This window comes from Lactuca virosa, chromosome 4 (assembly GCF_052849685.1).
Source record: "Lactuca virosa cultivar CGN04683 chromosome 4, Lactuca_virosa_CGN04683_v6, whole genome shotgun sequence".
Taxonomy (NCBI): Eukaryota; Viridiplantae; Streptophyta; class Magnoliopsida; order Asterales; family Asteraceae; genus Lactuca; species Lactuca virosa.
Genome location: NC_136429.1, coordinates 28973316 through 28999852, shown reverse-complemented (window position 1 = coordinate 28999852; position 26537 = coordinate 28973316). Strand labels below are relative to the sequence as shown.

General features: G+C 36.6%; 4 protein-coding genes across 4 annotated transcripts; 2 read left to right on the top strand and 2 right to left on the bottom strand.

Annotated features, from left to right (window-relative positions):
* Positions 1–5451: 5451 nt before the first annotated feature.
* On the top strand, positions 5452–6627 carry LOC145104225 (uncharacterized). The gene is made up of 2 exons (XM_079041497.1): positions 5452–6076; positions 6143–6627. Exons 1-2 carry the CDS (start codon positions 5452–5454, stop codon positions 6625–6627), a joined length of 1110 nt encoding a protein of 369 aa, XP_078897623.1.
* A 1953-nt stretch (positions 6628–8580) lies between these two features.
* LOC145103827 (protein DETOXIFICATION 12-like) lies at positions 8581–12940 on the top strand. The gene is made up of 7 exons (XM_079041087.1): positions 8581–8850; positions 10834–11378; positions 11479–11565; positions 11807–11863; positions 11958–12196; positions 12478–12683; positions 12772–12940. Exons 1-7 carry the CDS (start codon positions 8608–8610, stop codon positions 12829–12831), a joined length of 1437 nt encoding a protein of 478 aa, XP_078897213.1. The 5' UTR covers positions 8581–8607; the 3' UTR covers positions 12832–12940.
* LOC145103824 (sec-independent protein translocase protein TATC, chloroplastic-like) lies at positions 12897–14654 on the bottom strand. Its single transcript, XM_079041085.1, has 4 exons — positions 14285–14654; positions 13809–14101; positions 13431–13721; positions 12897–13316 (listed from the first exon to the last, which is right to left on the bottom strand). The coding sequence occupies exons 1-4, from the start codon at positions 14526–14528 to the stop codon at positions 13107–13109; spliced, it is 1038 nt and encodes a 345-aa protein (XP_078897211.1). The 5' UTR covers positions 14529–14654; the 3' UTR covers positions 12897–13106.
* Positions 14655–14785: 131 nt separating this feature from the next.
* On the bottom strand, positions 14786–15547 carry LOC145103826 (uncharacterized). The gene has a single exon (XM_079041086.1). It carries the CDS (start codon positions 15454–15456, stop codon positions 14995–14997), a length of 462 nt encoding a protein of 153 aa, XP_078897212.1. The 5' UTR covers positions 15457–15547; the 3' UTR covers positions 14786–14994.
* Positions 15548–26537: the final 10990 nt, after the last annotated feature.

Below are 26537 nucleotides of genomic sequence, written 5' to 3'. Positions count from 1 at the left end.
AGTTTTGCATCGAATTGGTGTCGGGTGCCGCTCCGATAGCCAAGGCACCGTATCGGTTGGCACCACCTGAGATGCAGGAGTTATCTACGCAGCTTCAAGAGCTGCTAGACCGAGGGTTCATCCGTCCGAGCAGTTCTCCATGGGGAGCACCGATCCTTTTCGTGAAAAAGAAGGACGGATCGCACAGGATGTGCATTGATTATAGGGAGCTGAACAAGCTGACAGTGAAAAACCGTTATCCTTTGCCAAGGATCGACGACTTATTTAATCAACTTCAGGGTGCATCTTGGTTTTCCAAGATTGATCTTCGGTCTGGGTATCATCACATGAGGATTAGGGACGAGGATATACCGAAGACAGCTTTCAGGACTCGTTATGGGCATTATGAGTTTGTGGTGATGCCATTTGGGCTCACCAATGCCCCGGCAGCATTCATGGACCTCATGAACCGGGTGTGCAGGCTGATGTTGGATCAGTCAGTGATCGTTTTTATTGATGATATCCTGGTTTACTCCAAAACCAGGGAGCAGCACGAGCAGCACTTGAAAGAGGTACTGGAGACTTTGAGGGCGGAGAAGCTTTATGCAAAGTTCTCTAAATGTGATTTCTGGTTGCGGGAAGTGCAGTTTTTGGGGCATGTCATCAACCAAGAGGGTATTTCGGTCGACCCAGCTAAGGTGGAGGCTGTGATGCGATGGGAGGTACCGAGGAATGCCTCAGAGATTCGTAGCTTCTTGGGTTTAGCGGGTTACTACCGGAGGTTTATCCAGGATTTCTCCAAGATTGTTGTGCCATTGACCTGTTTGACCAAGAAGAATGTGACTTTCCGGTGGGATGAGGATCAGCAGAGGGCTTTTGAGACCCTGAGGCGGAGATTATGTGAGGCTCCAGTCCTGGTACTGCCTGAGGGGTTGGATGATCTAGTGGTATACGGTGATGCATCGATATCAGGGTTGGGTGTAGTATTGATGCAGAGAGGGCATGTGATTGCTTATGCATCGAGGCAGTTGAAGCCTCACGAGGCAAATTACCCCACGCATGACTTGGAACTGGGGGCGGTGGTGTTTGCCCTCAAGATTTGGAGACACTATTTATATGGAGTGCGGTTTATTATTTATACCGATCACAAGAGTCTAAAGTATTTGATGGATCAGCAGAACCTCAACATGCGGCAGAGGAGATGGTTGGATGTACTAAAGGATTATGATTGCGAGATCCTATACCATCCAGGGAAGGCCAACGTGGTGGCCGATGCTTTGAGTCGCAAGGTGACGGGGTCCCCGATTAGGGACATTTGTATGAGGATGACAGTGATTTCGCCTTTGTTGGAAATGATCAAGGGGGCTCAGGTTGAGGGGGTGAAAAAGAAGAACTGGAAAACAGAGAAAATTCGGGGTCAGTATCCCTTGTTTGTCAAGGATAGCCGCGGTCTTTTGAATCAGTGTGGCCGAGTGTGGGTACCATTGGCAGGGGGCGTGAGGCAGAGACTGTTAGAGGAGGCGCATAAGTCCAAGTTTTCTATACATCCAGGTGCAACAAAAATGTATAGGGACTTGAGACTGAGTTATTGGTGGCCCTGCATGAAGCGGGAGATCGCCGGGTTTGTGGAGCGGTGCTTGACCTGCAGAAAGGTCAAGGCCGAGCACCAGCGGCCTCATGGCAAGGTTCAGCCGTTACCCATTCCCATGTGGAAGTGGGAAGAGATCACTATGGACTTCATTACGAAGCTACCGAGGACGACGAGGGGAGTGGATGCCATATGGGTTATTGTGGACAGACTAACGAAGAGTACCCATTTTATTCCGATCTCCGAGAGTATATCCGCAGAAACATTGGCAGATATCTACGTTGAAGAAGTGGTGGCTAGGCACGGGGTGCCGGTGTCAGTGGTTTCAGATAGGGATGTTCGGTTTACATCCAGGTTTTGGAAAAAGTTCCATGAGGAACTGGGGACTCAGCTACACTTCAGTACAACATATCACCCTCAGACTGACGGTCAGAGTGAGAGGACGATCCAGACATTGGAGGACATGCTGCGAGCGTGCGTGCTGGATTTTGGAGGAAGTTGGGATACATACCTCCCACTGGCAGAGTTCTCATACAATAACAGTTATCATGCCAGTATCGATCGAGCTCCATTCGAGATGTTATATGGTCGGAGGTGCAGGACCCCAGTGTGTTGGGACGAGGTTGGTCATCGTGTGATGGGAAGCACGGAGGTGGTACTCAAGACCACCGGGTTGATTCAGCAGGTGCGCGACCGGTTATGGATCGCGCAGAGCCGTCAAAAGAGTTATGCTGATCGATGACGATCACATCTGGAGTTTCAGGTGGGGGATTTTGTTTTGCTGAAGGTGTCACCCTGGAAGGGGATTATCATGTTTCGTAAGAGAGGCAAGTTGGGGCCTCGATTTATAGGCTCGTTCAGGATCATAGCCCGAGTGGGCAAGGTAGCATATCGCTTAGAGCTTCCTGAGGAGCTTAGTCAGATTCACAACACCTTCCACGTGACTCAGCTTCGGAAGTGTGTTGCTGATGAGTCCGCGGTTATATCCTTGGACGATATTCAGGTGGATGGGGGCCCGAATTATGTCGAGAGGCCGGTTGCCATTCTACACAGGAAGACGAATGGACTTCGGAATAAGAAAGTAAAGTTGGTAAAAGTGCAATGGCAGCACCGAAAGGGCTCCGAATGGACCTGGGAGCCAGAAGAGGAAATGCGGGAGCATTACCCCGAACTGTTTTCAGCTGCAGACTTCGGGGACGAAGTCTAGTTCAAGTGGGGGAGAGTTGTAACATCCAAAATTCTGGTATGTCCTGAAACCCTAAGAAATGATAAGTTTGCATAATTGGTCCCTTAAGTACGCTGGGCGTACTTAAGTGTACGCTTAGCGTACCGCATAAAAATGGTCGCGGGGAATTCAGGGTACGCCGGGCGTACCTTGAGTTACGCGGGGCGTACGCTCCAGGGACGCAAACCCTAATTTTTCCGGACTTGAGGCCTATTTAAACAACTTTAAGTCCCTTGGACTAAACCCTAGAGAGCCTCCACAACCCTAGAACGTCCATATACTCCTGGAAACCTTGTGAAATTATTCTTAGGCCTTAAAGAGTGCATTTGTGGCCTTTTTGTGTGTATTTCAAGAAGAAGGGGTGGTCAAGCAAGCTTGGATCAAGAGGGTGCTTCAAGATCCTGTACCAAAAGCATCTTGCAAAGCTTCTGGAGGTAAAAAGCTTGCATCTTTCCTTTCTAATCTTTAGATCTAGCTAGGGTTTTGGTGGTTGTCCCTTTTATGAACTTTGGACCTTTTTTGTTGAGTTAAGCCTTCCCTTTTGATATGAAAGTCAGATCTGAGGTCCCCTGGTCATTTAGAAGTATAAAAATGGAAGCTTGATGAGAGTTGTGACCTCATGCTTGGGTAAAAGACCTTGAAAAGGTCTTAATGGGGTGGTTGGGAGTGTATGAGACATGCAAGGGCATAAAGTTGCCAACTTTATGCCTTGGGACATCTTTTCAATCTTAGATCTAGCTTTTGGACGTGAGAGATTCGAGCATTAAGCACTTAATGGGAAAAGTGCTTAATACGATTGTACGCTGGGCGTAACTGTCTGTACGCAGCGCGTAGTCGCTAGACCCTCAGTACTCTGCGCGTACCAGGGAGGTACGCTGGGCGTACGCAGCTCAGATGGGCCCTAATCTGTTTTGGGCCTTTGGGCCTCATTTGGCTGATGAGCTTGTTTGGACTTTGTAAGATTGAGGCCTTTTCATCTGTTTGGGCCAAGGACTTATTGGTTGGGCCTTATTGGGCCAAGGGGCCCATTAAGGATATTGGACTTGGATTTTGGGGTCCAATTTGCAAGAAAGGGGTAATTAGGCCTTGGGGGTAGAGTTTGAAGGTTGGGCCTTTCCTTGGGTAATTTAAGGTCTTATCATTGATTATATATTATTGTTATTATTTAGCTTGGTAGGTTGCGGATTATTGGGAGGGCAGTAATTGTATTCATTGGACGGAGGTGAGTCTTCTCACCATACCTATGGGTCTACGGCACCAAGGCCGGCCCATTATGTGATCATGTTATGTGTGTGTTATTCATTTATGAATTGATATGTTGTGTGATATTATGTTGGTATGGAAGACCCTGGGGGAGCCCGTGGCATTGGATATAAGACCATGTGGGGTAGCCCATGGCAGTCCTAGGTAAAGACCATGTGGGGTAGCCCATGACATTGGATGTAAGACCATGTGGCGTAGCCCATGGCGGTCCTAGGTAAAGACCATGTGGGGTAGCCCATGACACTCTTGTTGAATCGTATTACATAGTTTCTGTGGCATGTTTATAGCTTATTTTTTTAGCTATCAGGATATATGTATGCGAATGTGTGTGGTATGCTCTGGGAAACTCACTAAGCATTTCGCTTACAGGTTGTTGATTTGTTTCAGGTACTTCTGAGCCTAAGGGCAAGGGCAAGGCGTGATGACGTGGCGTGTACTCTATCTCTCTTTTGATGTGTTTGGGACCCTCTGATGTTTTAAAAAGGAAAACAATGAACTAATGAATGTTGATTTGAAAATAAATGTTTTGGGATTTTATGGTTTAGGGGATTGGCTTTGGTTTTAAAAGGAAAAAAATATATATAATGAAAATTTTCTTTGTAAAATTGGGTCGTTACATAGTGATAAAGCTCATGGTGTTTCTACTTATAGGCCCGATAAAAGGGCTAAAACCACTGGTGCTTCTACTGATAGGCCCGGTAAAAGGGCTAAAACCACTGGTGCTTCTACTGATAGGCCCGATAAAGGGGCTAAAACCAGTGACGCTTCTACTGATAAGACCGATAGAGATAAAGCCTCTAAAACCTCTGTTAGTCTTGATGAGTTGAGTCTTGATATGCAAAAAGCTCTGCAACATTTGGTGAATAGCAAGGAAGGGCCAACAGTAGAAGAATGTTATGAGAGGTTGAAGTTAGTTGGATTAGACCCAATGGATCCTATATTTTTGGCAGCCTTTCACCTTTTTGGAATGTCCATGAATATAAGAGAGGCATGGATGACATTGCCACCGATACCTGAGGTCTTAAAAGGGTGGATAAAGATGACTGGCACCACATTAGGGATGTTTAAGTAGTCTTTATGCTTATATTTTTTCGTTTATTTTGAACAATTATGTGTTTCTTGAACTTATGTTTGAAATTATGTTTTTTGCTATCATTTGAATGACTGTGTACTTATTTGACACAAATATTGCTAGTATTGAGATCATATGCTTATTTGAAACAAAATGTGTGCTTTGAATATGATACAAATGCTTATGTTTTTTGCTTTAGCATATTGGGATTTAACAAGTGTTGATGGTTTAACAGGTTCACAATGGATTACGATAAAAAGTTCCGCCTCCTAATTGTTATGAATTTGTATCTTCGCTTTTTTTTGGAGAAGAGGTGTGAAAAGAATGCGAGATAATACCTCAAAAACATCTGGGCATCAATTCACATTAGAGTTATTACAAGGAACTAATAACCAATGCATTGAGCTCTTACGTATGTCACGTGATTCTTATGTTCGGCTTTGCACACATTTTAGAGTAAAAAGTTGGTTAAAGGATAGTAAACATATGTCGGTTGAAGAGAAGATGGCGATGTTCTTGATGATGATTGGTCACAATCAACGTTATGTACTCATCAAACGTAGATTTCAACACTCAGAACAAACGATTCATAAGTATTTTTATGAAGTATTGGATAAAATGATGGTGTTCGCAAATGATATAATAGTACCAACTTCCTTTAATCCAAATCCAAACGTTCCGGGACATAATAGGAGGTTACGAAGGATTTTCAAAGGAGCGGTTGGTGCACTTGATGGAACTTTGGTACATGCTATTGTCCCTCTTGACAAACAACATTTGTATAGAGGAAGGGGAAAAAGCGATTGTTATCAAAATGTATTGGCAATATGCGACTTCAATATGATTTTTACGTTTGTCGTGGCTGGTTGGGAAGGGATAGCACATGATTCAAGAATATTATCTGAAGCTTTAACAGATCGAGATGCACCATTCCCATTTCCACCGTCGGGTTTGTTTACATTTTCATTTTAATATTTCTATTTTTTTTAAATTAATTATTTCCTTATATTTACAGATAAGTATTATCTTTGTGATGTTGCGTATACACACACCCGAGGATTTATGGCTCCTTATCATAATGTGCGGTATTGGCTTGAAGATTTTCATCGAAGACGTGCATTAACCAACAAAGAAAAGTTTAATCACTCACATGCAAAACTTCGAAATGTCATTGAACGTGCTTTTGGTGTCTTGAAAGCACGTTTCCCTATATTGAAGAGAATGGCTCCATTTCCATTGGTTACACAAAGAAACATCGTCATTGCATGTTTTGCGCTTCATAATTATATAAGAAAAGATGGATTAAGTGATGAGTATTTTTCTCAATATAATCAAGTCGATATGTCACTTCAAAGCAACAATGTACAAGATGATGATGATGATGAGGAGGAGGAGGATGACGTGGATGAGGTACAACCACACGGAAGTGCAAGAGACCGGGAATATATGGTTTATCTACGAGATCAAATTGCTGACCAGTTAATGCGAAATGTAAAATGAATGATTTCATAAAAAATATGTTAGTTTTGTGAATTTAGTTTTAATATTGTAAGACAATCATCAAAACAATCATTTATGTTTTTAAAAATATCAACTTTAATAAGTAAGCGGGCTTCTGGTTTGAATCGAAATATATATAGTTTATCTAATGTCTTAAAAAGTATTATATGTTTGAACAATGGAAATTAATGCAAATCGGGTGTCAACGTGTAAGTATATAATTCTTATTAAGAAAAAATCTAATGTGTTTTTTTATGTTGCTTTTTCATATTATCTAATATTTTCTTACAAAATACTATAAATCTATTAAATTGTTCGTAAATATTATTAAATGAATAGGTTTTTCAATTTATTAAAAATCAACATGAATTATTCATATTTTAATATGAGAAAAAAATATGGTTAATTAATCTCCTTTATTACAAGATCTCTTAAGTTTTAGTTCATTCTAATTAAAAAACAAACAATCTTTTTGCATTAAGACTTTTTATATGAATACATAAAAAAAGACTTTTAGTCAACGTCTTCTTCTGCAGACATGGAAAAAGACAAAAGACATTTGATCACTTCCAAAACAAACACCACCTTAGTTTGTTGGAATTGATATTATAATAGCAATCTGGCGACAAAGAAAGGAAAGAGATAGAGGATTGTCGAGCGGCGACGTTTTCCGACATAAGATGTGTAGAAGAGAGGCGACTACTTTTGTTCTTTGATCCATGGATGAGAAAGTTGAGAAGGTGAAAAGATAAAAGGGCTAAGCACTTAAGTTGTGGGTGGTGGGACCCACCTATTTATTAAACATATTTATATAATAAATAAATAATCAACAAAATATAAAAATTATTAAAAAGGAAATATATAGGGACACAATAGTCTTTTTAGGTTAAACGGGGACTAAACATGTACCAAAAACTAATAATAGAATCAAAACATGCAACAAATTTGACATTTAAAGACTCTAGGGGTGAGCAGAAACCGAACCGAAACCCAAAAAAACCGAAATAACCGCATAAACCGAAGCCGAATAACCGAAACCGAAACGAAAACCGATGGTGCGGTTTTTAATTTTGAAAAACCGAAAAATTGCGGTGCAGTTCGTTTTTAGGTTTAATAACCGCACCAAATTAACCGAAATAACCGCAAACCGCATAATTTAATATATTATTTAAATATTGATAATACTTATATTTAATTAATAAAAATAAATTAGCTAATCTAAGGAATGCGCAGCTACGAAGCGGGACTCCAAAAAATTGAATCAGTCCTTTCCTTTAGTTTTGACCGAAAAACCGCACCTTTTTAACCAAAAAACCGCACCACCTCATTTTGTGGTTAAAAACGAAAACCGCACCGAAATAACCGCAAAACCGAACCGAATCAAAACCGCAATTTTCGGTTTCTGGCTTTAAAAAACCGCAATTTGCGGTTGCAGTTGCGGTTTTATACAAAAACCGCACCGAACCGCACCATGCTCACCCTAAAAGACTCTATAGATGAAAACCCCACTTAAAGACTAAATACGCAAGTAACACAATACCACAAGGAGTATTCAAAGTTATGGACTAGTATTTAGTTTTATTTTCTCAATAATATTTTATAACACTATCATAATTTTAAATAAGTATGTATGTAAGTAGGAATGAAAATATTCGGATATTTAAAATTTCTTTTTTTAATTGCGTTTTTTTTTTGTTACTCGCTAAAAATTCAAAATCATTACGCCTTTTTACGTATTTGGGTATATTTGCCAACTTAGCGACGATTATTTTAACAAAATAATAAAATACAAAAAAATGGTCACTATGATATTTTGATTTTCTTCTGAATTTTGTGAATGCTTTTTAAAGTTGCCGAGTGACGCCATAAATGATGATCGCTCCCCATAATACTATCCGAGTCTGAGAGCAACAAGACGAGAAAATTATCCAGTTCCTGATTGAGGCCGGTGCAGCGGTGCGTAAGTCTGAGGCAGGCTGGATGGAAGGAGTATTGCCGTTGATTGAAAGAGATGATAATGATAATCGTAGATTAACATGGAGCGTATTTGGGGAGGAGGCTAAGAAATTCGGATACATAGCAGCGCCAATGGTGGCGGTGACTCTTTCACAGTATTTGTTGCAGGTTATCTCCGTCATGATGGTCGGCCACCTCGGTGAGCTTGCTCTTTCTAGCGCCGCCATTGCCATCTCCATTTCTAGCGTCACCGGTTTCAGCTTAATCGTCAGCTCTCTCTCTCTCTCTCTCTCTCTCTCTCTCTCTCTCTCTCTCTCATGATTTAACATTAGATGACGTTGAATACGAATTGCTGATGCCGTCACATGCTAAAATTCTCCAGGAATTTGTTAATATTCATACTTTGAATGTCATGGTTTACTTTCGAAACTTCAAAGTTATTGTTAACAGAAAGGCTGGTATTAAACCTTGTGCACCAAGGTAAAGAAAGAAGAAAAAAGAATTAAAGAGATTAAGTTATTGATCTTCTTGCGAAGAGGTTAAAATCACAAAAGAAACAAAATTTGCTGGGATTTTTTTATTCTAAACTAAACAATCTGAAACTTTGACATCTATTTATACTAAACAAAATAGAATCTTATTCTAGTACCAAAACTAGCAAAACACAAATCCTAAAAAACTTTCCTATTAAACCGATCAAAACCAATTAACCAACAATCACACCCTTAATTGGTTGATCATACCACTCGTTCAAAAAAATACGGGTTCCTCTTCGAGTAGATTTGTCTCTTCTTTCTCCCATTTAGGACACTTGTTTTTATAGTGACCAAACTTACCACGTTTGTAACATTTAACGTAACTTTTATCCCGGACACGTTCATTACCATCTCGACTTCTCCCGGACCCCCGACCTCTTCCCCGGTCACGTCCAAAGTCATCTCGATTTGAATGTCCATTGCCACAATGCTTACAAACATGTGATTTTTCCTCACTAGCCAACAACAACCCTCCTTGAGTGTCCTCCACTTTCTCGGTTCCTTTTATACGCTCCTCGTATGCCTTCAATCTACCAACTGCTTCATCAAATAACATTGAATCCAACTCGAAACATTGCTCTATTGAAGCCACGATTTGAAGAAACGACTTAGGCATCGAATCTAGTAACCTTTTTACCAAATCACCTTCTTCAAGCTCATATCCAAGACTCCTTGCTTTTGAAGATAAACCGCATAATTTTGTCACAAAATCATCGACCGTTTCACCCTCCTTCATGTGCAAACTTTCAAGCTCTCTCTTTAACGTTGCAAGTCGAGCCGTTCTCACCCGATCCACTCCCAAATACCGTGTTTTCAGCCCACCCCACACTTTCTTTGGTTCGGTGTAACTCGCCATTTGCAACATCATGTTTTCGGGTATAGCTTGAAACAAAAAGGCAAGAGCTTGTTTTGACTTCTTTTGATCCGATGCTTCACCTAACGCCTTTGGTTCGATCGTCTCCCATATGTCGTGTGCATCCATAATCGACTTGACTTTGACCGCCCATACCGGATAATTCGTTGGAGTCAAATCCGGAACTTGATACGTCATCGAACCTCCTTCTTTAACCTAATCAAAGTCACCCGCTTTGACGTCTTTCCGTCTGTTTATTCTGCGTCTCCGGTTAGTCTCTCTCAAGCCCGATTAAGAGAAACCGAGGTTGCTTGTAATCAACCTCGAATCACACCTAAAAGCAAAAAAGAAACAAAACTTGCAGTGATTTTTTTATTCTAAACTTGACATCTATTTGTACTAAACAAAATAGAATCCTATTCTAATACTAAAACTAGCAAAACACAAATCCTAAAAAACTTTCCCACTAACCGTGATCAAAACCAATTAACCAACAGTTATTAGGATGAACTTTTGGGGGAAAACTAGCTGATTTTATCCAGATCTGCTACAAATTCTACTACGATAGACTAAACTTCTTGTTGGATTTCTAGCAGAATCCACATCCAATTTTGCAATTGAAGCGTTCTGAAAGTAGATAAATCTCAAAAAATCAAAAGTTAATTTAGCTCTGTCTTATAACTTATTCGAATTATTAAGATGTAAATCGAATCCCTACATTTCATGTTCTTTGTGTTACTTCGAATCTTGTTACTCTGTTCTCCTATAATAATGAAATGATATATAACAGCTTCGTTCTTGTTATGAATAATGAATTTATGATCATTAATTTAACAATTTGATTTTGGATTTGTTTAACAGATGGGGATGTCAAGTGCACTGGAAACATTATGTGGACAAGCTTACGGAGCTCAACAATACAAAAAATTCGGAACTCAAACTTACACTGCCATTTTCTCTCTTTTAATCGTTTGCATTCCTCTCTCCATCATCTGGAAAAATACAGGAGCTATTCTCCTTCTTATTGGCCAAAACCCTTCAATCTCACATGAAGCTGGAAAATTCATAACTTGGCTCATTCCTGCAATCTTTGCCTATGCAGTACTACAACCACTCGTTCGTTATTTCCAAATGCAAAGCATGCTATGGCCTATGCTCATTAGCTCAACTGTTGCTCTACTTTTACACATTCCTCTTTGTTATGCCCTTGTATACAAGACCACATTAGCAAACATTGGGGGAGCAGTTTCCATGGGTATTACAATGTGGCTAAATGCAATCTTTCTTTTCTTTTACATGAAATATTCTCCCTCATGTGGAAAAACACGCGCCCCTATATCGATCGAGGTCGTCCATGGGATGAAACAGTTCTTTAGCTATGCTATCCCTTCCGCTGTCATGATTTGGTTGCTACTCTTTCTCTCTTTCTACAAAAACTATATATTTCATTATATGTGCAAATTCATTTTATATTTTTAACATTTTTAAACATTAAAATATTTGCAGTCTTGAATGGTGGTCATATGAAATTCTAATACTGTTATCCGGTCTTCTCCCAAATCCGGAGCTTGAAACTTCTGTTCTTTCTGTATGGTACGTATTGACCATTGAACTTATTGGGAATTACCCTTTTTGCCATGTCAGCGCCATATGTACATACTTTAATTCTAATAATTAAATGTCTAAGTAGACTGAGAAACAAAACCTGCGCTATATCATGTCGCAAGAACTTTCATGACCAAATGGGTAAATCTCAATAACTTGGGATAGTCGATTTTGTCATTAACCTATTTTTTCATTAAAAAATAAGTTGTGATTTGGATCTCTTACTCAGTCTCAATACTATTGCGACACTTTACGCCATAGCATTCGGATTCGGGGCTGGAATCAGGTTGGTATCATATCATAAATAAATACTGTAAAAAGGTTAAAGTTGAAATTGGGCAACCAATTTTCTATAGTAAACATATTTTTTGTATTTCCAGCACAAGGGTATCGAATGAGCTAGGAGCTGGAAACCCACATGGCGCCCGTACGGCAGTCTATGTTGTCCTTATCCTCGCCATCATCGAAACAAGTGTCATTAGCACAAGTGTTTTTGTGAGTAGGCGTGTTTTCGGGTATATTTTCACAAACGAAAAGGAAGTTGTTGACTATGTTACAAAAATGGCCCCTCTTCTTTGCTTAAACATCATCATGGACAGTCTACAAGGAACCCTTTCAGGTTATTTTACAACTTACAAAGTGTTTGTTCATAAAAGAAACATGAATATTTGTATTTGTTGATTAGATATATTATTGAATTAAATTAAGAGAAATTAAATATCCTCCTATCTTTTGATCCTACCAATCCTCCTACCCATTTAAATGATGACATGTGTCATATTAGTATCCTAAAATATCATTAAATTTCATTAAATGTTACATATGTCATCATTTCATTGGGTAGGAGGATATGTAGGAACAAAAAGTAGGAGGATATTTAATTTTTCTTAAATTAAATAGGCGTTGCGAGGGGTGTTGGGTGGCAACATCTTGGGGCTTATATCAATCTTGCTGCTTTTTATCTTGCTGGGATTCCGGTTGCTGCTTTCTTGGGATTCTACACATCATTACGAGGAATTGGTCTATGGATTGGAATCCTTGTGGGTGCTGTAATACAACTTATTTTACTCACCACTGTAACCATTTCCACAAATTACGAAAAACAGGTTTGCTCTAATCATGATTTTAAACGTTTTTTTTTTTTTTTTTTAACTTGAGAGCATGTAAAGTAATTGGTCGGGTTTTATTGTACAGGCTACAAAGGTGAGGGAGAGGTTATTTAATGAGGAATCGTCTGTGGAGAGGCTAATGTGAAGTTAGTGTGTACTTGTTTGTGTTTTGTTTATGTAACTATAAAGTTGATTAAATGTTGTTGTATATTTTGTTTCCAACTAGAAATGCATATGTTTTATTCATAAAGATATTCATAATTTCAATATTACAACATACAAAGATTCAGAATTCAAATTTCAAATTACTGAATCTCATTCCAACAACTATACCCAATTCCCATAGGAAACGTCAGGTAAAAGATGTCAGATGACAGATGTAGACAGTCATGCCTCTACAGTCTACATTTTGTCTAAAGGTTACCGGCCGATGAACTTAACGGTGTACGCACCACCAAAATAAAGACCCAAAAGCGGTCCCGCAAGAAGCAGCTGAGTCAACGGGTCGGTTGATGGAGTCACAATAGCCGCAGCAATAACCGCACCAACAACCACATATCTCCATATTGACAACATTTGATCCCCTGACACCAAACCAACTTGACCTAGTAACAGTTGTATCACTGGAACCTGTATAATCATTTAATCAACTTATCAACAACAAACAAAAATGAAAAAACCATCTACATTATCCAATTCCATTCCATTCACCAGAGATTCCAATTCCGATTCAAATAAGTTTACCTGGAATGACAATCCGGTGCTGAACATAAGCACGAGAACAAACTCAAAATATTGATCAATCGACCATAATGACTCCACAACCCCTTCTGCATATGTAACGAAAAAGTTCAAAGCAGCCGGAGTGAGAACGGAATAGGAAAACGCGATTCCGGCGTAGAATAGAATCGATGATCCGAGAACTATCGGGGCTAGGAATTTCCTTTCTGATTTTGTTAACCCCGGAAGAACAAAAGCTATGATTTCATATAGAATCACAGGGCTTCCTAAAAGAATGCCACAGTACCCAGAAACCTATAATTACAACAAATGTTATGAATTTCATGAAAAATCGAACTTTTTTATATAAAATGTTTTATAAATTGAATTCTGATTTCTGACCTTTATAGTTGTGAAGAAAAACTCTCCAGGGGCTAATTGTAAGAATCTAACGCCTTGAGTACTGACCGGAGCTTCTAGAAGCTTTATGAGTTCTTTTGAGTACACGAAGCATCCTAAGATGGCAGCTCCGACAGCCAAAACGGACACAAAAAGCCGTTCTCGAAGCTCTTCCAGATGATCGAAGATGCTCATTTCTTTATCTTCTGGAAGAAGCTCTTTATCCGGATAAAGAAATTTATAAATTGCGCCTTCGTTTTCTGATTGTTTATCTTCTATTATCTCATCAACCACCTCTATAACAAAGGATAGAATGCAACTTATTTCATTAACCCCCAAAGAAGATCGATCAAATTACGAACGAATTGGGGTACCAGAAGCATAATACATAAATACATTAATCGATTCTTCAATATGTAACATAAACCCTAGTCATAATTGATTTAAAAACAAGAAATGAAATTAGGTTTTTCACTTACTAGGTTTAGATTCAACAATTGATCCTCCAAACCCGATACCAAGCTTTCTTTGCATATCCTTCATATCCTCAACAGCAAAACAAACGACTCTATCAAACTTATTTTGCCTCTTATTTGAGACATTCAGATACGTCTTTTTTTGATTGATCTGCAAGGAATTTGAATGATTTGTTCTAGAAATCGCACAATTGAAGCAATTGTTTGTGTTGAACTGAAGATTGACGAGAGCATTTGTACTTCCCATTGTTCTTGATACTTTCCGGTTAAATTTGAAGTTTGATTTTCTGGGGTTTTAGGGGAATTTGGTTTGGAAGGCGTAGTGCATGTTAGCAAACCTACCTACTACATCCAAATCTCCGATCTTGCGCGCAATGTTCTTTTTGAGGAAAATGTGCATACACATACACATACACCCCCTCATGTTTTGCGGAATTACATCCAATACCTTCAAATCCTTTTAAATATGCAGCATATAGAAATTAAATATCATATAATCTCAAAAACTTGATACAACAAACAAATTTAACTAAAATAATATTTTTGTGCATTTGAAATCAAAAAACACATTACAATAATTTTCAACCGATATTTCGCCAAATGGAATGATTAAATCCATGGACCAAAAAAAAAAAAAATCAAGTTTTTGCATGAAATCGACGAAACCATCTCCATCGGCATCATCTTCTTGAATTCTTCAATGCGATGTGACATTAATTCTTCGACATCATCTTCTTGAATTCTTCAAAATCGACGAAACCATCTCCATCGGCATCAACCGACTTAATCATATTCGCACAACTTTCAACGGTGTAGTTCTCCCCCAATTTACACAAGATCTGATGCAATTCGGTCGCGGAGATCTTTCCGTTGCTGTCTTGATCGTAGAGCTTGAACGTTTCCCTAAGGTCGTCGATTTCAGATTCTCCGGCGAGTCCTTTGCAAAATCCCACGAACTCATCGAGGCTAATGGAGCCGTCAGAGTCGGTATCAATTTCGGCCATTATTCGCTTCACCTCGTCCGGAGATGTATCGGATCCGAATGACTTCAGGACGCCGATTAGCTCCTCCTCGGAGATTCTACCGTCGCCATTGGTGTCGAAACGGTTGAAAATGATCTTCACTTCATCCGTGTCCGTTGGGAACACAGACTGCTTTTTAGTTTCCGGTGCCATTTCTGAAAACTTTCCGGTCTCTTTTTGGTTTCTGTTGCAGCGAGGGGGAAGGGGAATGATAAATATGAAGAGGAGGATACGTGAGAATGTGAGGTACAAATGCATGGAAAGGAGACCTCATTTTTTACATGTTACGTGTCTCTTTCTTCGCTCAAAAAAGGGTGCAAGTTTTGGATAATAAACCATTTAAATGTAATAATAGATACCCACTTTTCTAACTTTTAATGTAGTATTTTTATTGTTTTGTGTAATATCTGTAAAAAAATTGTAAGAAGTGAAAATATTGTATTATCAATAGAAAGTACTTATATAATATAGTGTGTCATTTTAAATATGATCTATTGAAAACATCATGTTATAATTGGCGAATATAGTGTATAATTTTAAATATACTGAATAGGGCATTTCTCTTATTCCCTTTGTTTTGTTGGAAAACCATGATTTGTTGGAAAACCATGACAGGGGCACTTGCAGAACTTTTGGAATGAGACTTCTTTACAGGACCGGCCCTAGGGGTAGGGCAAGCTGGGCGACCGCCCCGGGCCTCGCCGAATCTCGGGACCCCTCCAGGTGACAAATAGTGTGTATAGGTTTAGATAATATAAATATAAGTATGCACATTATAAATAAACAGATTAATATTTGAGATGGACAAGTCGTTGATGGTTTTTCTTTTTTACAAAAGGGCGCATGTTCGAACATTGTAACCGGAAATTTATATTTTACACACCTTTTTTTATGCGCCTCCTCGTTTCCAGTTTTTTTGTGCGTCTCCGCTCTCTTAGTTCCCAGTTTGGCTTCTTGAGAATCTCATCCTAGTTTTTCTCCCAAAGTGACCCTGTTCCCCCCTCCAAAAAGCGACCTCTCAAATCAACGTGAGGTTAGATTTCTAATATTTAATTCTCTAAAATTATATTTATGATAATCAATGTGACTTTGAATTTTGATTTCTGAATGATTGATTTCTGACAATCAGATTAAACAATTTACGAAGTTCGATTTTCAACTCGGCCCTAGCCAATATTTGAATAACCATATTAAAGGTTTCTAATTTTTGATTTCTCATTTCAATTTTGAAGTTCTTTCTCAATGTTTGATTTATGAATGTTTCGATTTCTGATAACTAACTATATGAAACGTTGATAATCCAACATTTTTGAACGATTTGCTAATCCACCATCTAATTCGAATTTTTAATTAGTGTAACCATGATATTTCATTCTGATTTTTGAATTGGGCTCATGTATTTGACTCTTTTGGTTCTTGCTCCTACTGTATCTCAGTATCTCACGCTTTCATCTTTGTTTCTCGTTTTTTCATGTATCCCGACTCTTTTGTTATGTTTTTTATTGTTTGTGTTCTTTGATATATGTTATTTCATTACTTTTTTTTTCATTAATATTGTAAGTTTTTAGTACTTATAGGTTTTAGATTATACTAGTATGTTTAGATCATACCAGTAGCTTTGTGTGGTGAGATCAAAAGGCATATGAAATGTCTTATTTTTACATATCGGAAAGGCATATAGAAGGTCTTATTTTTACATATCTGAATTACCCTTCATATAAGAATTATTATAGTTGTTGAAATAAAGTAATAAATGTAAATTACCCTTCACATAAGGATTATATTTTTTTAACACACCAATCTAATGGACACACCAGTGAGTTCTATAAGGTTTTTAATTTACATATGTGCACCTACTTTTGATTGGGAGTATCTGCTGTTTTTTTTTCTTGTTGTGTGTACACCCATTACTCACCTTTTTTTAATAACAGAACTCTCTCTCTCTCTCTCTCTCTCTCTCTCTCTCTCTCTCTCTCTCTCTCTCTCTCTCTCTCTCTCTCTCTCTCTCTCTCTCTCTCTCATTAATTATTGTGTTATACTTTACTTTATATTGTAACTATACTTATACATACATACTTTTTTGAGGTAATATTTTTTTATCAACGGTCATAGAAAAAAAATTGTGGCTTTATACTTCTTTGAGATAGTAATATTATTTTTTTATAATTTATGATATTGGGTTTGCAGAAATGAAATGAAAAGTCTAAAAAAAGACGTTTGTGGCTTACGTCTAACAAAAAATAAAATTAGTCAAAAAAATCATGCTATAAAAAAGATGGGTTTACGGAAATGGAAAAAAAATAAAAATGTAATACATACTTTTTTGAGGTAATATTTTTTTATCAACGGTCATAGAAAAAAAATTGTGGCTTTATACTTCTTTTAGATAGTAATATTATTTTTTATAATTTATGATATTGGGTTTACAGAAATGAAATGAAAAGTCTAAAAAAAGACGTTTGTGGCTTACGTCTAACAAAAAATAAAATTAGTCAAAAAAATCATGCTATAAAAAAGATGGGTTTACGGAAATGGAAAAAAATAAAAATGTAATAAATTTGTGGGTTTACGACAATGATAAAAAATTTGATGAGGATTTATTTGGAATTTTATTTTTTAAAATATCTTTTATATTATTATATTATGAAAACAATATTATTGTTTTTTTATCTTAATACAAAATAAGTTTAAAATTATTAATATTAATAAAGTTAGCAATAAAAATGTAATTATTAATAATTAGGTTATAATAAAGTAATGATAAAAATTAGTCAAATGATAATTATATGACAATATTATTCTCGTTGTAATGTTTTTTTTTTCTTCAGAATATTGATATTTAATTTAACCTAGTGAGTTTTTAATTTTTTATGGAGTTTTAATCATTGTTTTATTTTATTATTGTTTTATTTTTTAACTTGTTTAATATAAATTAATTGATAATTTTTTTCCTTAAATAAATATTTAATGTGTTTTCTTTCAATAAAAGTTATTATACTAAAAAATATATATAGTTTATTTTTTGGCGACTGACTTATTTTTAATCTCACTTTCCCTCCAGGCCTCCACAATATTGATAATCAATTCATTTATATATTTATTTATTGTTTTTGTTTACTGTTAACATTTTCTAATGATTAAAAATTATATTATTTTTTAAGATAAACTCAATAGAACTATTTATGTTTACTAAAAATGTATAAAACGTTCGTATGCAATTAATGATTTATGTCTATCAAAATCAAAGACACAAATGAAAAATATAAATTTTATCAAGCAAAAAGTTATCCGAAAAAATATGGGTTAGGAATGGTTTTTAAAAAATCATGCCATTTTTTTGTAAGGTTTGTTTTTTTCCTTTAAAAAATCACAACTATTTTTTAATGGATTTATTTGGAATTTTAATTTTTTATAATATTATTTATTATATTATAAAAACAATATTATTGTTTTTTTTTATTTTATTAAAAAATAAATTTAAAGTTATTAATATTAAAAAGTTACTAATAAAAATGTAGTTATTATATAATATTGATTATGATATAAGGGGTAATGATAAAAAAACTTCGTCAAAATAATAATTATATGTTAATGATATGGTGATAATGACCTAAAAGATAAACCTAAGGATTGTTATAGTTGCTGAAAATAAAGTAAGAGAAAATTACAAATTTAGTCAAATACATTAATTACTATGTGGAAAATAGCCAAAAAAATAAAACCAACATTGCATTTTTAGCCACTAAAATCGCAGATGGATATAAGCCATCTGCGATTTCGCCGTCCCATTTGCGAACGTACAAGTGGCTAAAGCACGTTTGTGCTTTAGCCACTTGTACGTTCGCAGGTGGTTTTTTTTCGATATATATATATATATATATATATATATATATATATATATATATATATATATATATCTTCTTTTCCAACAAAAAACCGCAGATGGACATAGTCCATCTGCGATTTCCTCTCGTTTTCACCAGCGATTTTTTGAATTTTTTTTTACTACGAAATTTATAGGGTTTGTCTACGAAACAACATTATTATATATAAATTTTTTCAAGAAATTATCATTTTTGTTGTTATTTCTTTGGAAAATTTGTTTAAAATGTTGTTTCGGGATTGTTGAAGAAATCGTCCATGATGGCTCTAAGGAAACCGTAGGGATAGAGAGTTTCTCTAAAAAAGATAGTGAAAAAAAACGTTTTTATACTAAATCTCTACGAAATCACAGATGGAATACACAAAATCGCAGATGGAAATACGAAATCGCAGATAGGCTTAATCCATATGCGATTTTAAGGGCTAATTTTGTAATTTGGTTTTTTTTTGCTATTTTCCACAAAATAATTAATGTATATGGCTAAATTTGCAATTTTCTCATAAAGTAATAAAGGATGGGGAATGGAAAGAGGTCTCCTTTTGGTTGACAAAATTGCCCTTGTTGGAATTGCTCATGTCAAAACCTTTTTTACTAACTTTGTGGGTTGTAGTCTTAGCTCATATACTTAAGATTGTTTTGTCCCTTGTTTAGTTTTTTCTTGATCTCTTTTGGTGTGTAGCTACTCTTTATCTTTCTAGCTCTAGATGGTTTTAATTTTTTTTTCTAATTTTAATTCTTCCATTTGAAAAAAAAAATATAGGTCTTGTATATAAAAAAAGCTTTGTTGTGGTTATCATTTATGTTTTGGTAAAAGCTACTGAAAAAATGAATTATTAATTTTAGTTATTTAACTATAATATTTGTTTTTTTCGGGGCCTCATTTTTACGTTCGCCCTAGGCCCAAAATTAGTTTGGACTGGCGCTGCTTCTTTATTCCTGCTTCAGCCGGTTGCAACATATTGTGTAGCTCAATCAATGTGGTCTCTATACTATTCAAATGATAATTCAAGATGAACTGATCATAACTACTAGACAAAGAGTTGAGGACCATGTCAATGGCAAGGTCCTTATCAAAGTTCACATTGAGCTTTTCCAATCGTTCCACATGCATCTGCATTTTCTACACATGAGCGTACATAAATTCCCATTCTTCCAGTTTGCACGCCATCATGGACTTGATTACTTCATAACGCTCTTGTCTTGCTTTCTTGTGGAACATTTGAGACAAGGTCGTGTTAAGTTCATATGGCCAGTAATCCTCGTAAGTCTTTTGGAGCTCAGGTGTCATAGTTTCAATCATAATTCAAGAGACCTTTGTGGCATCATCCACATATTGGTCATAGTCAGCAATCTCCTCAGGAGTGGTAGTTTCTTTGTTGATTTCTGAATTGGAGTAGTGAGAACATACTATTTATTCTCATAGAGAAACATCATCTTCAGATTTTTTATCCAGTCTATGTAGTTTGGCCCGACAAGTTTGTCCTTAGCAATGACCGATAGTATAGTGAAGTTGTGGCTTGATGTTATACATATAGTATTAAGGCATACTAGCGATTCAACCGACTCGTGTTATACATATAGTATTAAACTTTTAATATATATAAGTATAAGGGTGTATTTTAATCATTTAAAATAAATTTCAAAAATTTATATTATAAATAATTTCGAAATTAATCGAATAATTAAATTTAATCAAATTATGAGGATAATTCAAATACTCTAGATTTTAAGAGATCAGATTACCAATTAAATATTCAGATTTTATCCAATTAAAACAATATCTTTAAATGTAATTATCCTAATCTAGATATTAATTATCTTCAATAAAATAAAATTTTCGCTAAACAGAATGTTTCCCACAATGTAGCAGATAAGCTCCACGTCGTGGCAGAACAAAATATCACGGATCAGACAGTTGGCCACGATGTGGCAGAAGAGCCCCACGTCGTGGCGACAAAACATAATGTTGATTCTATTTTTCTCCAATTGTCCAAGTTTAATTTATGTACATTCAATTGTTATACAACCTAATGCTCTGATACCACTGATGGATTTTACATGTAATTGTAACAGCCCAAATTTCACAGAAATTTTTTCATTAGATAATTAGTAATATCAACCACATTTTTTTTCCCAAAAATCTCATTACATAACCACCTTGTTTAAAAGATTGGAGCATTCAAATACTAAGTACGGAAATACTGGAGAGTGCACGCTGCGCCATCAAGCCGGGCCCTTGCCCTTAGAACCAGAAGTACTTGAAACACCCAACAAAAACTGTAAGCACACGCTTAGTGAGTTTCCCAAAAACACATAAACACATAACCATATAATGTCATGCACACATCAATATAAGTTTGCCATGGACTCCCTCCATGGTCTTCATTTGGAATGTCGTGGGCTACCTTCATGGTCTTGTATCCCAGTGTCATGGGCTCCCCCCATGGTCTTCACATAAGTATACACATATTTCAATTAGCAAACCATTGCATACTCAATTACTAAACATCGCATATCAATTAATGGGACGACCTTGGTGCCTTCGACCCATGGGTGTAGTGAGAAGACTCACCTCAGTTTGCTGAACACAATACCTGCTCGCCTATCAGCTCGAAACCTCACACCGAACAATGGTACAAATAACCCTAAATTAGGATTATAACTCAACCTAGTCAAAGAGTCCAAAAACCTAAGCCTAAGTCCTTACATGGTGACCCAAAAGTCTTTCCTTTACTAATAGGTCTGGGATCCAAGATAAAAGCTATTAATGGGCCACATAGCCCAATAAGGCCCAACCAAAACAACTATGGCCCAAAATAGAATAATCAGACCACTAACTTCAAATGGGAACAGGCCCAAAACTGAATAAGGCCCAAAAATATTACAAGCCCACACGAAGACCAAACCCATATGGGTTGCGTACGCCCAACGTACCACTCCAGTACGCTTAGCGTACTGATCCTCTTTGTAACGCCCGTGTTTTGAGGCTAAACATTAATTCGATGATGTAATAGTCAAGGTCGACCATTGTAACCTATTTTAAAGTAATAAAGATGAATTACTTGACTATTATGTGAATTATGTGATTTTATATGATTATATACTTGTTTGTAAAGATATAATAAAAATAAGCGTCAAAAATAAAATGTTAGATAAACCTGATATCTATGAATAAAGTTGTAGTGGCCGTGACAAAGATTTTGGACATATAAAGAACGCCGAAATCTGAGTTATAACGAAGAAGTTATGGCTTGTCGAAGTTTCGCAACAAAACCGACACGACGTTACGTGACGTAAAAAGTGAGTTTATGATACAATACTTTTTAGCCTTAGCGATCTAAACAAAAGTCGTAGAATACGTTAAAACGAGAGCGTGCATAAAAAAACGCCCAAATCTGACTTCGTATGAGGAAGTTATGATTTTTCCAAGTTTCGGATTAACAGCACACAGTCTAGAGTTCGAATAGTAGATTGAACGGCTTTCGACCGACACAACCTAAACGAGAATCGAAGGTCTCGTTAATAGTTGCTCAACGGTAAAAAGACAGACGAAAACGGACGTCGGATTAAGAAGTTACGATTTTTTAACGGACTTTTTCTGTCCCGGCCTGTTAAAAATATAACTTTAATAATAGAGTCAAAATTAGCCGACGGAGTCTAAATGAAAGTTGTAGAGTACGGTCTCACCTATGCGTGGATATAAAGAACGTCGAAAGTAGAGTTTGTATGCGAAAGTTATGAATTTTAGAAATCGGGAGTGCCATTTGCGAGATTGCTCAAGTACGCCCCGCGTAGAGAAGAGCGTCTCGCGTACTCACATGCTTGGTCCGGAGAAGTCCACGTCGCCCCACCCGATTTCGTACACCTACCCCTCGGAACGCCCAGCGTACGCAGGTACGCCCCGCGCAACAAGGTACACCCAGAACCCACACTTTCTCTCTACTCTCTCTCTCTCTAAACCTCCCAAACCACCCCGAAGCCTAGGAAACCTCCCTAGCACTAGAGGAAATCCCCGGAGAGCCCGAAGGCTCCGAGAAAAATAGTTTTTCGGTTTAGAAACTCTTCCCCCGCAGAGCCCGATTTTCGAGCAAACCTCCCGATTTCGTCAAAGGAAATCATATTTTTAAGAAGCGAAGCGTTGTTCAAGTTGGAATCACCACCTTAAGAAGTGAGTGCATATTTACTTTCATCTTACACATAGATATGAAGTATTTTATATAATTACGTGCTATGTGTACATAGTATATGTTTACTTGAGATCTATGCAGGATGAAAGATCTAAACTTCTTTCTTTTCAGATCTAAACTTTTCTCTTCAGATCTAAACTGTATATATATATATATATATATATATATATATATATATATATATATATATATATATATATATATATATATAGAGAGAGAGAGAGAGAGAGAGGTTCAAATGTTTCTAGCAACTATTGTGTGTCTAAATGCACCAATGAGAATTCAAGAAATAATAAATAATTAAATAAATCATTAAAGGGTATTTTGGACCTTTTGTACTTTTAATTAAGGAAATCATTTAATTGAAATCCTACAATTATGGAAATATAGTAAATATATTTGACCTAGTCCTTCACCTTCGTTTCCTACCTGGAACATCACCACTACAGAGAAGAAAATCAGCGATTTCCCACCGCCGATTGCAGCCCTTCCTTGCGATCGATTAAGAGTCATCGGCCATTTTCTGACTGTTTTTGTGTTTCTTTCTTCTCCGATCAACTGAGGACCGAAGTCTTTCCCTCCCTACGTGATTGTTGTCGGATAGAAGAAGGAACAACCGTCGCTGCCACTTGACGGCAACACTGCTGCCTCCGTTCCTTTCCTTTCCACGATTGGTGGCTGACGGAGACGGAGATAGTAAACCAAGGGAAGCCTGCCGGAGATTAGATCTCCCTTCCTTGCGATCTGTTCAACCACCGGTGAACCCATTGGAGCTGCATTCAGGGGTTTTGTCATGGAAGTTGTTCTAACACTATATGTAAGTGTTTGATTTTCCCTAATTTTATTTACCCATTTGATACTATATTCTTGATTTTTTGAGATCAATCATATAAAGATGGTGAAGTCTTCAGTCAGTGATTCACTTGCTCAACCTGAATTTTACCAGTACATCAAAAATCAGATGGTGAAGTCATCCGACTTCAGGCACATATAATTTTAGAATAGTTTCAGATAACATATAAAACAATTACTTTATCATGTTTGTATTCTATCTTGTAGAATTTGATATTTGAAAAAGACATTGGTGAAAAATTTATCTTTTATCTTCCTCATGAATATCAAGCACCAAAGGAATAATTTTCAATTAGTAGCAGTAGCAAAATCGCCTTAGTATCTAATATGATGAGGGTAATTCTGCCAAATGGAATCACGAATTCCAATTCTGTTAGAATGAAATATAATATGTTGGTTTGATAAAATGTTCACTTCAAATTATTCTACTTATTCTAATGTATGTTGTATAAAATCATTCTCATGTTTATCTCCTTTTTGCAGCTCCTTGTATAAAATCATTCGCATGCAATACAATTCTGACAGAATGCCAATCTCACAAAATGTCAATCTCATAGAATGCTAGCATATTTTGAAGTGGCTTAGAGGTCAAACATACACAAGACATCTAGAAAAGAAACAAGAAAGTGAATGACGATTCTTTCAAGAATGCCGATATTTTTTTTTTGCAATAGATTTCAAGAATGAATGTAATTTATGTTCATAGTTGTATTCTTTAATAATGAATGTAATTACTTATTCTAAACTATTAAACTTCGTCTTATATAAAATTTGTATTCATTAAAAATTATTGGTCTTGATAATATGTGTTTATAATATTATGCTCATAGTTGTATACCATTCTGACAGAATTACAAAATATCATTCTAACAAAATAACATTCTGATAGAATAAAATCGGTTTATGCTTACAAATTACGTTTGAAATTGAATTAATTTGAAAAAAAATCAGATTTTTTAAATCAAAATCATTAATTATCCCATAAATCTCGACTTTTCCTTTTTTCAAATTCGTCTCAATTGACTAAAATGCCCTTATGCTGAATTTTGTGTGATTATATGGTACATGTTACCCTATTGTACTATCATAGACCCTCAGATCATGATCTTTGATTATATTACATCCGATGGTCCAGATCTATGCATTCTGGCACACAATAGTTACTAGAAACAAAATAACCTAACCCTATATATATATATATATATATATATATATATATATATATATATAATACTTTGAGATATATGTTGGATGAAAGATTTAAACTTCGTTTTTCAGATCTGAATTGTATATGTATTTTATATCTACAAATATGTTGGGTAAAACATGGGTAGATGAAATAGTTGGTGTGTGATGAAATATAATGACGAGAGGCCTCGACGTTGACGATGTTCCAATCATCTAGCGGAGTATGGATGACGACCACAGACTTTTCTAGGAAGTCGTGTGGAACGCTAGCAGGCTCGCAACCTGTAGGTGTTTGTGAACGATGTGTTCACCGGTGTACTCCATCCCCCTCATGGTTGCCTTATGGACATATATGGCCGAGGAATCCCCTTAGCAGTAGTGTCCATCTCGATGAAAATCATAGGACAGGTCCCTTATGATAGATGTTTTAGGGACGTAAAGTGAGGATAACGGGAACGGGTAATCGGGTTTGTTTGGTTTGACGAAATTAATAAACTTATTTATTGTGGGTTGAAAAACCTATGTGCTCACCAGGCTCCCCAGCCTGACCCACTCAGTTTCTTGTATTACAGGTAGCGACACAAGAGCATAGATACAATGATCTGATGAGAGATTATGGATTATAGGCTAGTAGAAATAAATAGAAATGTTGTAAGGCCTATGTTCTTTTTTGCTTATGCTTTTGATCTATATTGACGATGACATCCCGAGTTTTGTAATGTAATGCAAATACATTTATTCGAAAATGCTTTGATAAATTCTTATCTATATTTTTGGGAACGAATTCTGCAACACTTTCTTTTAAAAGTTACTCTGATTTTATTATAAATCATAAAAAAAATCGGTCTTTGTTGGCCGTGAAACTGGGGATGTCACACCCTTGGCTGTACGCGCAGAGTACATGATATTATGCCCGACGTACAAGCAGAATATGCACTAACGACCATTAAGTGCTTAACACTTGGGATTTCAACGTTAAACTTCAGATCTGAGTCCATTAAGATGTCCTAGGCCATAAAGTTGGAAACTTTATTCCCTTGCATGCCATAAGGGTCCCCAATACTTCATTCTTCCCATTAAGACCTCATTTAAGACCTCAAACTCATGCATAACATCAAAACAAC